General features: G+C 41.2%; 1 protein-coding gene across 2 annotated transcripts in view; it reads right to left on the bottom strand.

Annotated features, from left to right (window-relative positions):
- The window catches only part of MYCBP2 (MYC binding protein 2), a 149,555-nt gene that overhangs the window by 78,219 nt on the left and 52,987 nt on the right, over positions 1 to 18,349 (bottom strand). For both annotated transcript variants that reach the window (XM_075265391.1, XM_075265389.1), the window contains exons 19-27: positions 9,920 to 10,039; positions 8,976 to 9,057; positions 7,656 to 7,773; positions 5,617 to 5,821; positions 4,987 to 5,140; positions 4,412 to 4,584; positions 4,182 to 4,307; positions 3,439 to 3,566; positions 3,219 to 3,310 (exon numbers count right to left, since the gene is read on the bottom strand). In XM_075265391.1, coding sequence (XP_075121492.1) covers positions 3,219 to 3,310; positions 3,439 to 3,566; positions 4,182 to 4,307; positions 4,412 to 4,584; positions 4,987 to 5,140; positions 5,617 to 5,821; positions 7,656 to 7,773; positions 8,976 to 9,057; positions 9,920 to 10,039 — 1,198 coding nt within the window. The remainder of the gene's footprint in view (positions 1 to 3,218; positions 3,311 to 3,438; positions 3,567 to 4,181; positions 4,308 to 4,411; positions 4,585 to 4,986; positions 5,141 to 5,616; positions 5,822 to 7,655; positions 7,774 to 8,975; positions 9,058 to 9,919; positions 10,040 to 18,349) is intronic.

Genomic DNA, 18,349 nt, shown 5'->3' with positions numbered 1-18,349 from the left:
ACCATGAATTGGTCCAAACGGGTTTTTAGAGGCTCCCTTCACCATGAATTGGTCCAAACTTGGCTGTTTAGAGGCTCCCTCCACCATGAATTGGTCCAAACTGGGGTGGTTAGAGGCTCCCTCCACCATTAATTGGTCCAAACTGGGCTGGTTAGAGGCTCCCTCCACCATGAATTGGTCCAAACTTGGCTGTTTAGAGGCTCCCTCCACCATGAATTGGTCCAAACTGGGTTTTTTAGAGGCTCCCTCCACCATGAATTTGCCCAAACTGGGCTGTTTAGAGGCTCCCTCCACCATGAATTTGCCCAAACTGGGCTGGTTAGAGGCTCCCTCCACCATGAATTGGTCCAAACTGGGGTTTTTAGAGGCTCCCTCCACCATGAATTGGTCCAAACTTGGCTGTTTAGAGGCTCCCTCCACCATGAATTGGTCCAAACTGGGGTGGTTAGAGGCTCCCTCCACCATTAATTGGTCCAAACTGGGCTGGTTAGAGGCTCCCTCCACCATGAATTGGTCCAAACTGGGCTGGTTAGAGGCTCCCTCCACCATGAATTTGCCCAAACTGGGCTGTTTAGAGGCTCCCTCCACCATGAATTTGCCCAAACTGGGCTGTTTAGAGGCTCCCTCCACCATGAATTGGTCCAAACTGGGTTTTTTAGAGGCTCCCTCCACCATGAATTGGTCCAAACTGGGCTGGTTAGAGGCTCCCTCCACCATGAATTGGTCCAAACTGGGGTGGTTAGAGGCTCCCTCCACCATTAATTGGTCCAAACTGGGCTGGTTAGAGGCTCCCTCCACCATTAATTGGTCCAAACTGGGCTGGTTAGAGGCTCCCTCCACCATTAATTGGTCCAAACTGGGCTGGTTAGAGGCTCCCTCCACCATGAATTTGCCCAAACTGGGCTGTTTAGAGGCTCCCTCCACCATGAATTTGCCCAAACTGGGCTGGTTAGAGGCTCCCTCCACCATGAATTGGTCCAAACTGGGGTTTTTAGAGGCTCCCTCCACCATGAATTGGTCCAAACTTGGCTGTTTAGAGGCTCCCTCCACCATTAATTGGTCCAAACTGGGCTGGTTAGAGGCTCCCTCCACCATGAATTGGTCCAAACTGGGTTTTTTAGAGGCTCCCTCCACCATGAATTTGCCCAAACTGGGCTGTTTAGAGGCTCCCTCCACCATGAATTGGTCCAAACTGGGGTGGTTAGAGGCTCCCTCCACCATTAATTGGTCCAAACTGGGCTGGTTAGAGGCTCCCTCCACCATTAATTGGTCCAAACTGGGCTGGTTAGAGGCTCCCTCCACCATGAATTTGCCCAAACTGGGCTGGTTAGAGGCTCCCTCCACCATGAATTGGTCCAAACTGGGTTTTTTAGAGGCTCCCTCCACCATGAATTTGCCCAAACTGGGCTGGTTAGAGGCTCCCTCCACCATGAATTGGTCCAAACTGGGGTTTTTAGAGGCTCCCTCCACCATGAATTGGTCCAAACTGGGGTTTTTAGAGGCTCCCTCCACCATGAATTTGCCCCAACTCTGCTGGTTAGAGGCTCAATCCACCCTGATTTTCAAAACAAATGTTGGTGCCAACCTCAACTTACTACAAGGGCCAAATTCACTGCTGGTGACAAGCTCTCCTCACTGGAAGTGCCAAATACACATGTTTCAAGGTGTTTTCCTACTGTCAGAGAGGTGGTATTGAGTGTGTAAAGTGTGTAGTTGTTAGGCTGTGATGTTGGGGTAATAGAGGGTCTTTGGTGTGTTAGATGCCCCCAGACATGCTTCCCCTGCTGTCCCAGTGTCATTCCAGAGGTGTTGGCATCATTTCCTGGGGTGTCATAGTGGACTTGGTGACCCTCCAGACACGGATTTGGGTTTCCCCCTTAACGAGTATCTGTTCCCCATAGACTATAATGGGGTTCGAAACCCGTTCGAACACACGAACATTGAGCGGCTGTTCGAATCGAATTTCGAACCTCGAACATTTTAGTGTTCGCTCATCTCTAATTCTAAGCAGATAAATGGTTAACAGGATGAGAAGTCATGGGAGAGAGAATACTTCCTATAAACACAAAGGTATACACTCCCATGCTGGCTGTAGATTGACCGCACTTCTGTAAAGTTTTAGGTAATATACTCAAACATTTTGTTTTATTTATTAAAAAGTAGAGGCTGCATATACACAAGACAGCGGAGATGACAACAGTCTGTGCCATCACTAAAAGTCATCCTACAACTGCAGATGGATAATAGGAAGAGGTTCACTTTAAGAAACAAAGTGGTCTACATTTCAATGAGATCTCAATGAGCAATGGAGCTTACCAAATGATGATCGTACACGTGAACTACTACTAAAGGGTTTACTTTTCATACAAGGTAACGGTACAGGTTTAGGAATTCCCCCATCACTGTTTATACTGACTACCTGCTGTATATGACATTGCAAACAGTTGCTTTTATTTTTATGGATCAAAGGCTGGATCCGCATCACTCAAAGTGATAAGCATACTCTAGACATGCAAAAAAAACACTTTAAACTGGGTTTTCCAAAACGATTTCCTTGAACAATTTCAAAGCCATCAATGTACATGATTGAGATATGAAGTTGTATAGAAGAAAAGGAAATCAGTCCAGGAAAGGGGTTTCTTTTTCATTATCATGAAGTTTGCCATCACTACTGTCTTTTAGGTTTTGCTGTGTCGAAGTTTTAAGCTGCAAAACAAGAATCCAAGTTTACAGCGCTATTCTCATTGGGATCGTTGAAATCCCACCAAAAATCTTGTTGGTCTTCGTGTGCATTCATCATACAAAAGATCTGCCACAGCATCGGAGTTTCCCCTTAACAGAAGCCCTACTGCTTTTGCCAACAGAGTCATAAGCCTACATTTATAGCTTTTCAGCATTTTAAATCAGGATTTTGCACTTAGGATCATAGGCAAAAGCAAGAAAGGTTGTAATTAGAGATGAGCGAGTTCTATTCGAAACAGCCGTTTCGAATAGCACACACCCATAGGAATGAATGGAAGCGGCCAGCACGCAGACTTTGCCGGCAACCGGCCGCGTCCATTCATTCCTATGGGTGCGTGCTTTTCAAAACAGGAGTTTCAAATAGTACTCGCTCATCTCTAGTTGGAATGTTGGCCAAGTTTATTTTACAGTTATTCTTAACCTGCCTGACTATATTGCAACAGATAGTCAGATTTCGTAATGAACAGGTAACTCACCTAGCAGCACAGTCATATGCAAGAACATCAGTCTCCGCCAGAAGATCCCCATCTGTTTCGTGGTCACCGCCGTCAGACCCCAATTCAAACAGCTAAAAAGAGAAATATCTTCACTATATTGCAGGGATCAGCAACCATTGGCACTCCAAAAGATTGCCTACAACTGCGCTATTGTCTCAAGAAAGCTACACAAGAGCTTTAAACACGACAAATAACTTACCTTTATTTTTGCAGTATATTCACCTCTCCCACCAAACAATCCAAGTCCTCCAAGGAGAATGTCTGTGTCTGCACAAAACCGAATTGCTTCAACTGAGTGTGCAGAGTACCCCCAGCCACCACCATGACCTTCAAGGACAAGCAAGATATTAATTGAGAAATGCATGAAACACACTAAGGCTGCATTCACACAGAGTAACGCCAGGCGTTTTTTGTGTGTTTTTTGCACATAGCGCTGCGTTAACGTCGCGTAGCGCCGTGTATACGCCGCGTTAACGCTGGTCAACGCCACCGCAAAATAGCGCGGCGTTAACGCGGCGCTATGTGCAAAAAGCACACAAAAAACACCTGACGTTACTCTGTGTGAATACAGCCTAAGGGTGCATTCACACTAAGTATACGCTGAGCTGATTCTGAACGTAAAACACGTTCAGAATCAGCGCGTACAAAGCAGATCCCATTCATTTCAATGGGAGCCAGCATACGTGCGCTCCCCATTGAAATGAATGAGCTGCTTTTTTCCCTATTGGTTTCAATGTGATACGCACAAATCACATTGAAACCAATAGGGAAAAAAGCAGCCCATTCATTTCAATGGGGAGCGCACGTATGCCGGCTCCCATTGAAATGAATGGGATCTGCTTTGTATGCGCTGATTCTGATCGTGTTTTACATTCAGAATCAGCTCAGCGTATACTTTGTGTGAATGCACCTTTACACTTTACCCTGAGACCAGATACGTACTTTCAAATCTGTTTACAACACTGTAATCTTCCTTTGAATAAACTTTCAACACTGACTGAGTTTCCTCTTCAGTGCTTGAGACACCCATCTTCAAGTCTTGCATTGCTGCCAGTGTGTCAAGGCATCCTGTGAAAAAAAAAAATGGAAAGAGCAAATTAAAACAAACAAAATATGTATAAAAGTATAGATTTAAATGGATGGAATTATAGACACAAGGTCCTTCAACTTACCTAATATATGCAAAGCTGCATGTGATCGGGTAGTCACGGCTTTTTGGCCAGTGGGCAGGGCCAGCTCTGGGCTTAGTATGCTACACCTCAATTGCATGTCAGGAGCTGAAGGGAGCCTTGAGTCTGCTACAACTGCATTGTAGCACCACAGCTCTCTTGTGTTTGTCTGAAATCTGTAACAAAATGTATCATTGAGCACAGTATTCCACTTATATTATCAAATTTCAGAACTAATAATTATGTCTACAACAATAAATGCAACACCATAGAATACAGTACTTACAAAAACACTACATTATACGAGTGAGTTTCAGTGAAGGAGAAACCCTATTTATGGTGCAAATAAAGTATATGCTCTGCTACACATTATGTTATACTACAGACATGGTGAGAAAATAGAAAGGAGCAGTATTATCATCCCATTCATTAACATGGGGAAAATATTCTAGGATTTATATCCAGGCATGAGCTAGTACAAGATACAAGATGTGCATATCATAAGCTTTGGTTTTGAAGAAGCAGTTCACTACAAACATAAAAACACTTTTTTTTTTCTTTAACTCAGATTAACACACCTCCAAATCACATCATGGACAGGATCCAAGCACACCCCAAAACCTTGAAGATCTTCTTGTTCAGAGTCATTAAATGTAGCACAGCTTCCATCAACTTTATTAATAAGGAGGCATTTGAAAGGTGGAGGTTCAGTCATAGAAGCTGGCACTAGACCTGTAGGGTAAGATTACACAATTCCATAGTTTACGCAATGCCTGGTACATGTGGGAACAACATCGACTACTGGTCAGCTGTAATGTTTTATTACTGATCCGATCCAAAAGTAGAGACAATACTGCCTATTCCAATTTGCATGGTGCTGTGGGAATCTGGTGAGGGGTCAGATGGCCAGCAAATTCACAAGAAAATCACAAAAGGCAATAAAACTATTTCTCTGCATCAGGAAAAGTAAAAAGGAATATTCTGGTGGACCCTGCAAAAGCCACCAGGCAGGTCTACAAGAATGAGGCTGCAATTACATAGTTTACAAGTGCATGTCCAATACATTATATAAAGCATGCATACAGATCACTTGCATGTCAGAATCTAGTCCTGATAAAGTTTTCTCAGAAATATACAAACTATACATACAATCCTACTCCATTTACTTTAATCCACAGTTCAGCTCCCCTATTACATGGCATGCTTACCTATTATATGTCGACTTGCAAATATTTCTGATGTGGCCAAAACATGAGAATTTATAAGTGCCTCATCAATCCGCAGGAAAGTCTGGTCTCCACTCGCACCAACCCATGTTGCTTTTCTGCCATACTTGGCGCCAATGTTGGGCATAGATGCAGGCTTTGCATTCCAGTAAGGCATGTCTAGGATTGGCCTTCCAAGCTGTCCTTTCTGAGTGTAATAAATGACATTACAGATTTAATAATTACATATAAAAATGTGTAAATTAAAATAAAAAAAAATAAAAAAAGCATACTACTACTAATAAAGCAGGGGTCTCAAACTTGCGGCCCGCGGGCCAACTGCGGCCCTCGGGACGAAAGTTTGCGGCCCCCGCGCAGCTCCCTGAATGTCCCGCTATAGTCATCTTTCGGCCGGCACACTAAGACACGCCTCCAATAGTCAGGTGACGTCTGACGTCACACACAGGTCCTCGAGTCTTAAACTTCAGCAGTACTAGCTTTCCACTGATCACCCTGTTATAACAGCAATAAAAGCAATGGGTGATCAGTGGAAAGCTAGTACTGCCGAAGTTTAAGACTCAAGGACCTGTGTGTGACGTCAGACGTCACGTGACTATTGGAGGCGTGTCTTAGTGTGTCGGCCGAAAGATGAAGAGATGTAGTACTGAGAGGAATGTGAGATGGAGTGTGTGTGTGTGTCAGTGTGTCTGTGTCAGTGTGTGTGTCAGTAACCTAGGGGCAGAGATGGAGGGGGGACATGAAAATGGGGGCAGATGAAGGGGGTATCTGAAATTGGGGCAGATGAAGGGGAATATGAAACTGGGGGCAGATGGATGGGGCACATGACACTGTGGCAGATGGAGGGATGACATCAAACTGGGGACAGATGGAGGGGGGACATAAAATGGGGCAAATGAAGGGGGATATCAAACTGGGGGAGAAATGGTGGGGGAGATGAAACTGAGGGTAGATGAAGGGGGGCACTTAAACTGGGGACAACTGGAGGGGGCATTAAACTGTGGGAGTAGCTGGAGGGGGACTTGTCTGCCTCTAGTTGTCCCCAGTTTATTGTCACTGTCCACCTACCCCTATAGTTTAATGTCTGCTTCTAGCCTCCTGAGTTTAATGTCCCCCTCCAGCTGCCCCAGTTTCATGTCCCCTCTAGTTTCCCTGAGTTTAAACTGGGGCACCAGGAGAGGGACCTAATACTGTGGGGCAGTTGGAAGGGAACATTATAATGTGGAGAAATATAATGTACAGGTGACTGTAGGAGGATTATACTGTGTGGGGGCACATGAAAAATGAATAAGAATGGGTGGAGTCATCATAAAATTGGGCGGAGCTAAATTTGCTGCAGCGAGCATAGCTTGTGGAAAACCTGATGCGGCCCAGCCTCACCCAGACTCTACCTCCAGCAGCCCCCATGTAAATTGAGTTTGAGACCCCTGTATTAAAGGGATATTTCTACCTTGGAGAATTACACAACATATCCACAGTATATGCAATACATCTCCATGCTTATTGGGACAGATTCACTATGCATGCTACTTTTCTGGTGTACACTGCATAAAGAGTTGCAATTTCTGTTTACACTTAGGCATTTGCACACACACACACACAAAAAAAAAGCCACTTCCTATTTTGTGTAGCCTACAGCACTTTCCTGAAAAGGGTGCATGGAGAGGATCCACGCTATGAGTTGGCACAAAATTTGATGCAGGTACATGGCTTGGTGGAGGGTGCTCCTAATTTATAAGGCAGCGTGCACCTCTTTGTATGAGGCAAAAACTTCCTGGTGGTGCAGCTATGAAGGTTGGCTTAGATAAACCGAGTCTGTAAAAATCTCTTCCATTGAGTGCTGGGATATCCAGCTGTTAACATCTGCTTCTGCACAATCTCGATGCCAACCACCTATAACATTTTCCTTTTTACATACATTTTTACAATTTAGAATTTCTTGATTTTAAAGTCACACACACATTACAATAGTGCTGTAACTGATAATTTAGTGGGGGTTTTTTGTTTTTTTTTCACACACTCACCGAGAAACTTCCAAAAGTGAACACTTGACCATCCATTAGCAGGACTGCAGTGTGATTGCTTCCTGCAGTGACTTGTGTGCTGGGTCCTGGCAGCGCTTGTACCAATGTTGGACATCCCCTACAAGAGCAAAGACCATGTATCAGTATCAGTGCATGGATATTCTTACAGAAGTCTGGATTACATAAAAGGGCATTAACAATGCGAATCCTATCTAGTGTAACTTACATACTTAATGGGAACAAACTGAAGGTGAGGTTTGTTTCATACATTACAAGAGATTTGTGTAATATATCTAGTATGGCAGGATGAACAGTCTCCACTTACACTGCAAGAAACCCTAAACCTCATACGCAAGAGAAATGTACACATTACACTTTAGCTCTTCCACTATGTGATCACAATGCAAAAACATGGATATATTGATTTCAATAGGATTTCTCAGATGGAAAATGCCATCAGTTGGCGTCAGTTAGCTTCCCTGCACAACTACATTAAAAAATGAGACCACTTAAATCAATAAATGTTAAACATTAACTCAAAAAAAAAAAAAAAAAAAAAAAAAAATGATGTTTAAATAAGGAAAAGGGAAATTAAAGTGTTCTACTATGGACACTTTAATCAATGTAGGTAAAGAAAGCACAGACAAGAAGGAAGAGGTCGCACTGGGCGAACAGCTGAGCAAAAAACAAAAAAAAAAGTCAGTAATATTTCTTAGCATATTTATCAATATATTCCAGTTAAAAGAAATTTTTTCACATGTATGAAGACTTTAATTGGAACAGCAAGACACATGCCTGACTGTGGCTCTAGTCACAGTGGATGGTTCTACTCACTGACTGTCTTTCCTGTACATGCATGCATATAGAAATAGATTATCCTAAATCTTTACCCACAAAACTATATCTCAATCTACATAGGTTCTCCATAAGGGTATGCTCACACAGTTTTTTTGGCAGCGGATTTTGACGCAGAATCCGCCTCAAAAACCCCTGACAAAAACGGCTCCCATTGACTTCAATGGGAGCCGCTGACATCTTTTTTCCACTAGCTAGTAATGGAAAAAAGAAACGACATGACCTATCTTGCTACGGATTCCGCGACTTGATACATGTCCCCAGCGCGGTTTTTGACTCAAAGTGCCCTTACTACCACTTTGCCCTGACTGTAAAATGCCACGATTTTTCCCACAGCGGAAATTGCGGCGTTTACATCACATCCTTACACAGGTTCCAACAAAACAGTTCAAGTAAAAATGTGGCAAAAAACATATTATACAACTATATGTAGTATAGTTGCAGAATTAAACAAATTGTACCTACCTGCAACTAACATCACCATGTCCCAGCTGTCCATGTTGACCATAGCCAAAAGTATATACATCACCATTTTCCATGAGTACAACTATGAATAAAAAAAATAAAAATAAAAACAAAGAAAAAAAAAGGCATCACAAGGTACATACAAAAAAAAAAAATTGCGTTTTTCTAAGAGCTTTCAATTATTAAGCCACAGAAAAAATTTAAACTGTACTAAAAAGGAGTATAAAATAATCCAACAGTCTATGAAGACACAATACACATGTATATGAAGAAGACTCAGCGCACTTGTACAAGTTCTGCAACTAATATACTTTAGGGGTATTAAAACTTGTAAAACAGAACAATAATAAATAAAATCATTGACAGGCAACAGCAACCAGAGTGTTCTTTTCTAAATCACTTCTCAAAATATACAAGACATGGAACCGGATTGGTTGTTATGGAGGGTTTCTTGACTTTAATTTGGATAAATTACCCTTTCCTGTCCATTTTTACCATATTCAAAGATTTCTGATAAAGGTCAGTGAAAGGCAGCATTTTTGTATAAAAGCTTGCCTCATTAAACATGAAATTTCTTTGTTATAATTGGCTCCCAAGTCTAGGATTTTGCCCATATACTCTCAACAGGCCTGGCGGGGGGCCTTAAAAAAAAAAAAAAAAAAAAAAAAAAAAAAACCCAACCATCTCCCCCCCCCCCCCCATTTATTCCTCGGTTTCTTGGCTAGAAAGATTTGTTAATAAAGTATATTACACAATTTATTAATGACACATACTGCGAGAAAATCAAAAGTTGTCAGAAAGTTTAGTTACCGGTACACTTTAACCCATTCCTTTTTTCGTATGGGGACACCTCTTGCAGGATACAATACAAGGCGACTAATAAGCTACACTTTATTGGATATACAAAATTAACAGACACACCCTTTGATGAATGGCGCTAGTACCTGAATGATGGAACCCACAGCTGACTTGAACAGCTCGAAGTTCACTATCAAAGCGAACTGTTCCAGGCGGATAAGTAGTAATTTTGCTGGCATCCTTCTCTCCTTGTTCTCTTCCTTCATCTGCAATAAATACAAAAACAACCACCATGGTAAAGAACTTAAAATAAAAAATTAAGTTTTTTTTTACGTCGCAGGGGCCGCTCAAGCCATTAGGGTTCAAAGTAACCCTGAAATTAAAGTTACACATTTAAATGCAAGTGTAATGTCATACAAGCAGGAGAATAGGTAAAGTCCACCTGGAATCGCCAGATACTGAGCATAGAAGATGATCAAAGCAAAAAAAACAACAACAACAAAAAACCCCTAATAAAATGAAATCAGACCTTCCTCTAAAATAATATGCTGGAAATTCATATCAGGAAGTAAAACCAAGAAACTAAAGGATTAAAAGATTTGCGCATTTCACAATCAATCTTTTCATTGCTCCAGAGCATCTAAAATATAAAATTTATACAAGAAAAAAAATAAAAAATGCAGCAACTCTACAAATAGTCTTGATTACGTATATCACAGTTGTGTGTGTTCCTATGCTCCATGGCTAGGGTCTAAAAAGGAAGTGTCAGTATTTTGGTCCTGCTGTCACGTATTCCTTGGTCCCCTATTTTTGGTAATCTACAGTACAGACAAGTAAAAAAGGGAGCAGATGTCATGACTTCAGCATCAAACTACTTGGGGTATGTTCACACACAGTACATTGAGTTTATCTGACTGTGGTTGCATAAATTCTTGCAAGTTGCAAAAACTTATTTTAAGATATGAAATATTTTTTTAGCTGACACGCTGGGAAAGAATATGCAATGCGGAAGCATATTTTTAGCTGCAGTTCTAACCAAAGACTACTGTTACAAAAGTGAACACCTTCTTTAAAAGCTAATTGCATGTAAAAAAGGCCTTAGGGCTCTTAGGACTTGGTGCAGCTGCTGCCTCACTGAACTACGGTACCAGCGTCACTTGAAGTTCTGAATACATCGAGGGGTCATATTTTTGGTCATTCTATGCAGTTTCCCCCTCTGCATGCTATATACAAAATGTGCATCATGCAGAGGGGAAAACTGTTTATACTCAAAAAGTTATGGCCTGTTACTCAGTGGTCAAAGGTGTTTTCAGATTAAAGTAAACATTTCATTTTATCTGAAAGGTCCCACAGTCTGGAGGAAGAGCAGAGAGGCTGTACACAATCCAAGCCGCTTGAGGTCTAGTGTGAAGTTTCTGTGATCAGTTATGATTTGGGGAGCCATGTCATCTGCTGGTGTAGGTCCACTGTGTTTTATCAAGGCCAAAGGAAATTCTAGAGAACTTCATGCTTCCCTCTGCCCACAAGCTTTTTGGAGATGGAATTTTCATTTTCCAACAGGACTTGGCACCTGTCCACACTGCCAAAAGTACCAATAGCTGGTTTAACAACCAGGGTATCACTGTGCTTGATTAGCCAGAAAACTCACCTGACCTTAACCCCAGTGAGAATCTATGGGGTATTGTTAAGATGAGAGACCCCAGAGCCAACAATGCAGATGAGCTGAAGGCTGCTATCATACAACCTGGGCTTCCATAACACCTCTGCAGTGCCACAGGCTGATCCCTACATGTCACATTGTCATTCATGTAAAAGGAGCCCCGACCAATTATTGTGTGCAATTACTGGACATATTTCTCATTTGGCCAACGTTACTGTGTTAAATAATTTTTTACAGTTAGTCTTATATGACTTTGAGAATGAATTGTGGGTTCTCCTTGGCTGTAAGCCATAAACAACATTAGCAGAAAGACTTGAAAAAGTTCACTGCGTTTGTAATGACTCAAATATATGTGTTTCACTTTCAGTTGAATTACAAAAAAACTTTTGATATTCTAATGTATTGAGATGCACTAGTAATTCTCTCTTAGCTGGTAAGTGTAGACTAACTGCCATATATTGCACCCAGTAAGTAGAGAAGAACCTGCTCTTTAACTTACTCTGACTGAGAAACAGCACTTTTATTCTCTTGTGGGGAAACAGCCACCAGATCACCCAAGCCTCCTCCTGCTGAACAGTGCCAGCAGCACCATTTACTATTATGGAGCTGCAGGCACTGCTGCAAATTACAGACCAGGCAACCCCATAGCAGTAAATGGAGCGCTACTAATGCAAGTGAGTTGGCACTCCATCCACAAGGCTGTGGGGGCATGCAGTTGGACTCTCCGCAATCTGACATTTTTCTCCTATCCTGTGAAATAAGTGTCCTTACTGGGACACCCCTTCAAAGAAGATGACATCTGTAACTTAAGAAAAAAACAAAAAAAACAAACACAAACCGCATCTCTGGCTGCCCTGACTGTAATTGAGCCTCATTCGCATATTTATATAACCTGCTTTTTCAAAGCAATGGTGCATCTATTGGATGATTTCATAGTATGATATGTATGGAGACTGGTTAGTGTAAATTTCCAGGCTAAACACTCATCAATCAACTGAGGAGAGAATCCGCCAGCATCTGAACAAATGACAAGAATTAAGCCAAAGTAGGCACTTCAAGCTCTCTGTAGTGGCCATAACTGGCAGTGGCAGAGATAGCCAAGCTTTAGCGACGTGGCTTCACCATTACACAGAACAGAGCTGTTTGGTTGGTGGGCCATCGGGTGTCAGAACTCAACTATCCTAAAAACAATGTATCCTAAGGACAGGTCAGCTATAGCTGGGAAAACCCCTTTAGATTTCATACACACAATAGAAAGTAAAGCCTCAAGGGTTCTGATTCACAATTTCCAAGATTATGAGCAAGACCAATCCATAACTTTGAAAACTGATTGGAATGGAAAAGTTTATTCAAACCAAAGAAAGACAGAAATCACTCTGAGATCACTAATGTCTTCTGTTAAAAATCTGAAACCCACTTGAGCTGCCCACTCTGCCATATGCATGAGGCCTTTAGATGAGGCCATAAGTTACAGAAAAGTGTATTTTTTATGCAGATTTTGTATAGCTTCATAGAGTCTTAGTTACAAGAGAAAGAAGCAACAAATAAATGGATTCAGACTGCTCTATATTGTGCATGTCCACTGCCTTAGACAGAAATGCAAAATGTTCTGCAGCTATAACAGGTCTATTAGCAGCAGAAAAACTGACAGGACTCCATATATAAAGGCTACAGAGAACAGATGCCCAAAAAGACCCTGCTGATATTTCAACTGTTAATGAACGCTCAGTAATGCTTTAACTGAAATCTAGACTAGAAAGATTGCTACCGAGTACTAAGCCACTGACTGCACACAATGAGGCAGTTAAACTAATAAAAACGTGCCAAAATTCCAGCGCAATTTGCAGGAAAAAAAACAAAACAAAACAAAAAACACACACACACACACACACACACACACACACACACAAAGTCAGAGCTGTGGAGTCAGAGGTGTGGAATCAGGACAAATTTTGACTACAGTTGGAAAAAAAAAAAAAAAAGTTACTGACTCCAGGTTCAAAATAAAATTAATGATACTGTACAATTATTGATGCTGTATAGTTAGATGCATAGGTTTGTTGCATACCGAGGGCTGGGATCCCGCTTGTGTCATTTGGGTCTGCCAGGGAGCCCATCCACTAAAACAGAGGTTACCCGCAGACACCTGTGGAGACCCCACAGACTATAATGGAGTCTGTGGGGTGTAAGGTGGGTTTTTGCAGTTTTTATACTGAAACTGGGGTGGAGAAAAATCTTCTGTGCAGAAGAACTCCTAAGCAAGTTTGAACATAGCCTTACTGACACGAACTGAATCACTAGCTTTTTAATAAATTAGGCTATATTCTCACAACAGCGCCCTGACCTCTGCAGTGAAAAAATAATTTTCACGCCGTAGGTAAATCAGATTTCATGGAGCCCTTACAGACATGGTCTTTTGAGGATGCTGCCAGTCAGCCTTTTGTGAAAGTCAGAATTGGACTAAAAAAAAAAAAAAAAAAAAAAAAAAATGGAAGTCTGAATTGGAAAAATGGAAGAGTCAGCGAATTGGCCTACCAACTCTACAGCGCTGCATACATATTTTACGCCTCATTTTAATATGTAAACTTTGGGCACATTTTATGGTCTGAAACCAAGCCACCTAATAAGAGGAGTAAAGATCGACTAGACAGTAAAAATATGACCGATTTTCAAACCACGAGACACGCCGATAAATCACGGTTAGTTTATGATGGCTTTTTTTTGTATTTGCACTGTCTAAAAGACCGTATTAGTTTATCTGAACACATGCCAGAAATGAATCCAGCAGGTAGTAGTAAAATTCTTTACATCTCTGATTTGTCAGAGTCTCTGGCTGTGGATAGGGAAAGGATCGGCCCTCGAGTATACTTCCCAATGCTCCAAAAGTCAGTAGCACTGACGGAAACAGCCGAGAAGCTGCTACATTCATCTGAAGTTGTAAAGTCACATTCACAAAGGCGACCAACAGTTATCAGATCAAAAACAAAAATGCACCTTTCACTCCCATAACATCTCTGAATTTTGAATGCAACGTTTTGTACATTTTCAGTTACATATTTTTTTTTACTGGTTACATTTCTGAATCGCGACAACATATTGTACATATAATTTGTAGACATGAAGTTGACGGTGCTGCTACTTCTAGACAGCAAGCACAGACTGCATCCTATTCCCTTGTGCCTGGATAATGGGTGCGGTTGCAAGGATTTCCTTCTCTCTATCATCAGCAAGGAATGAAATCCTGAGAACAATGACTATGTTGTTGCTATGGCGACCGCAGGTACTCGTTCTCCCTTTAGTACAAGAAACCACTAGAAAATCCTGCCCACCTGATGGGTTTTCCCACAAATCCGGCTCCCTGACCATACAACATAACATAGTATTTTACTTTTGCCCGTTATAAGTCAGACACAGAGGGATACAATTATTGTGTTAAGGAAAGGTTTTCCCGTCGACTTATCATTGAGAAAACATTTTGATAGCGCACAATTATATGTAGAAATTGCTACCTCGAGAAAGAGGGGAGAGTCTGTATGCAGAGAACATGGAGAATGGCAAAAACAAATCACTCAAGGGACTATAAAATAATTACTAATGCATTAATGTGTTCAGATATCAGAAACAAACAAGAAAAAGGAAACCTGGTATATTCATACAAGTACAATACTATTGTAGGATTTGCGTCGCACTAGGAATATTCGCATGTATTCACTCACTCGTACATTCTTTAACAAGTCTATTTAAAATTACAAGTGACAATGCTTGTACAATGTAAACATAGTACGTTGATATAACGTTGCTGCCCACAGTCCCTTTCCTTAGTCCCAAATGTAATACAAGACCGGTACCACTATCTATACTTAGGGTCCCTAATATATTGCTATGGCAGAGTCAAACAGGAAAGGTATGCTGCAGGTACCTATGACAGGATACGGCCAAATAGTTATTCATGTGTACTACAAGTATTTGCAAACTAGGCACGTCAGGAGAGGAGAAAAGTCACATCATATCATCACAAACTTTTCCGTTTATCCCTAGCGTCTTTTTGTCAAATTTATTTCTGCTAATCACAGGTATGTGGGATGGGATATGTACTAGTTTTAAACAACCACAGCACACCTGAAACATGCACTTTCTACACAGATCCCATACATCACCACATTATTGATGTGACGTGTACCCAACACTGTACTACAAAGACACAAAACCACCAGATTTTTAGTAAAAATTGCCAGGAATCTCAAAGGTGAAAGGAGAACATAGCTAAGGGTAGGTTCACAGCTCTTATCGGTCATAGGATCAGAGCAACAGACATTAAGTGACTTCTGCTGATCGAGCACCCCGATATTTATTATTTAAAACACACAATGATGAAAGCTTATATAATTTTATTTATACACGTTACAGTCAATGGGAACGGATGCAGATGGAACAGCAGTCTACCACCGTTAATGTCTGCTACTCTCATCCTAGGATGGACAAGAGCAACACTTGTTCTTAGCGGTAGTGTGAACACACCGTGCAAAGAGACTACAAGGAGGGACACATATCATATCTGCTACAAGATATTAATTGAGCAGAACCAAAGAAGCCATTGGTGAGACATTCACCCCAGTGGAAAGATCAAGGTGCAAGAACGAATTTGTGAGCTCAAGAAAGGACTGGGCTTTTGCCACTTTCCTCTCTAGTGCGGAAGGAAGACTAAATACCTTTTTTTTTCTTCTCCCGTTTATGCTTTAGTTGTTCTGGTACAGCTCTTAGTCTGGCTAGAGCCTGCGCTCGGTGGTTCATAAAATTAACACCAGGATATGGAAGGGGGCCTGAGGAGAGACATTTTGCACATGCATGGGAACTCACACAATGGATACAAAATAAAGGAAAAATGAAAAAAAATAATTAAATAAAAAAAAAAAAATGGATAAGCAATGACAGCAGAATTCTTGACTTGTAATTCCATGGATTAATGCACTCTATGAACTATTATAATTCTGGGACTATTTACGTGTTGATCCTTTGATATATTTTAATTTGGCTTATCCAATCCTAAAATGTACACATTTTTAAGTCAAAGACTAGTAATATAAAAAAGTACCAAGATGAATGATAAAAAAAAACAAATAAATAGGACAAGGCAGGGAAGAGAGAAAGGAGCGAGTTGTAGAAACCCAGTCCTAGAGCAAGTTAATTACAGAAAGTCTGTATTTATGCACCAAAAAGGTCCACTATGGTTAATGCCACAGCTGCCATTAAAAATATACAATAAAAGACATGAACAAGGTCCCTCCACCAGAAGCTATCCTGTTTAGGACAATCTCCATAATTCCCTGCATCAGCATTGATTTCTCAAAATGTGCCCTGGGTTTGGTTTGAGTAAAGCGAGTGGACTGTGTGGATTTAGTCCACATATTGCATCTTTATCAAAGTTAAAATCAGAAGTGCATGAAATAAAAATATGGATGCAAAATTTAGATGCCTAAATGCCTAAAGCCATACACATTAGACTTTCACTGGCCAACATGGCAGATATTGCAATTTTAGCTGCCTATCAGTTGAAAATGTGGTTGCTAAAAATGAGTGTGTTTGGCATAATCTTTTATCAAAGAGAAGAAAGCTTAAAAAACATCCTTTCACCTCTTCTTAGCACATGTTAATAAGGGCAGCCCCAGTAATTTTAGCACAGTTGGAATTTGGTCTCTACCTGCTACGGTTCCCAAGCAATCAATGCTGTTAAGTTTTTACGACAAATTTGCAAATAGGTTCTGTACTGTCAGGTGGCCAGTGGCAGGCAGGAGCAAAAAAAGGATCAGGATTCAGAGCTCAAACCAGACAAAGATTCATCAGTATCAGAGCCCGCGCCTGCGTGACACAGCCCACCTGACAGCATAGAGCATAAAAACTAACAGCACTTCTTGCTCAGGACTGGTGGAGGCTAGAGAAAATATTCCAACTGTGCCAAGATCAATGGAATGGCACCTACTAAATGATGTAGAGTTGGACTGGGCAGAGGTGGTGAAGGGTCTCTTTAAACCTGCAATCAATCACAATAGAAATGGAGTCTGTTCCAGGTACCATGTTATAAAGCAGGGGGAGTTAAGCAGATTGATTTATAATTTTGTGGGAAAATATTCATTACAATCTACCATTTATTTCTCCATTCTTTCTATGCTTGGAGAGTCCAGTGGGCAGCCCTAACAGTGGTTATGCCTAAAGAGACGCTGGTAAGTGTTAGGACCGCCCACTGGACTCAATTTCTTTTTAAGCATAGACAGAACAATGAAATAAGTGACAGGTTATCCTGAATCTTTTTCCAACACCTACATACATCAATTTGCTCAATTCCTCTTGCTCTATAACATGATGCAGATTCCAAAGTATTTTCGTGGTGACAGTTTTCCTTTAAATGGTATGGTCACAATTTAAGCTGGCTATGTATGGCAAATAACTATGACATGAATGGGATCATCCTTACAAACAATCTCACCATTAACAAAGAAACTGTTCGATCAACGGGCCGGTCAATCCCCCTCCCCCCCCCAAAAAAAAAAAATAAATAAATAAAAATTAAAAAGTAATACTACGTGTCGGCACATAAACTGGCTGATGACTGGCCAGCATATCACGCCAAACACCGGTTGACAATTTTAACATGGCCAGATTTTTGGCAGGTAAGAGTCCATCATTGCATACAGTAGTTTGAAACACCAGCTACAATCTACCATTTCAGCAGATGAAGGTCTATTGTGCGCGGCTATCTTAAACAGGGATCCCATTCTGTGTCTACTATATGTCTGCAGTAAGGATACATCTGAACAGGACCCTGAGAAAAGCCACTGGTCTGCTTCGTAAGAGGCATTCAGTGGTGTAGTGACCCAAACATATATAATAGTGATAAGGGAGCCCTTAACTCCAAGTTTCT

Source organism: Leptodactylus fuscus, chromosome 2, assembly GCF_031893055.1.
Source record: "Leptodactylus fuscus isolate aLepFus1 chromosome 2, aLepFus1.hap2, whole genome shotgun sequence".
Taxonomy (NCBI): domain Eukaryota; kingdom Metazoa; phylum Chordata; class Amphibia; order Anura; family Leptodactylidae; genus Leptodactylus; species Leptodactylus fuscus.
Note: the sequence above shows the minus strand (reverse complement) of the source record. Positions and strands in the feature narration are given on the sequence as shown.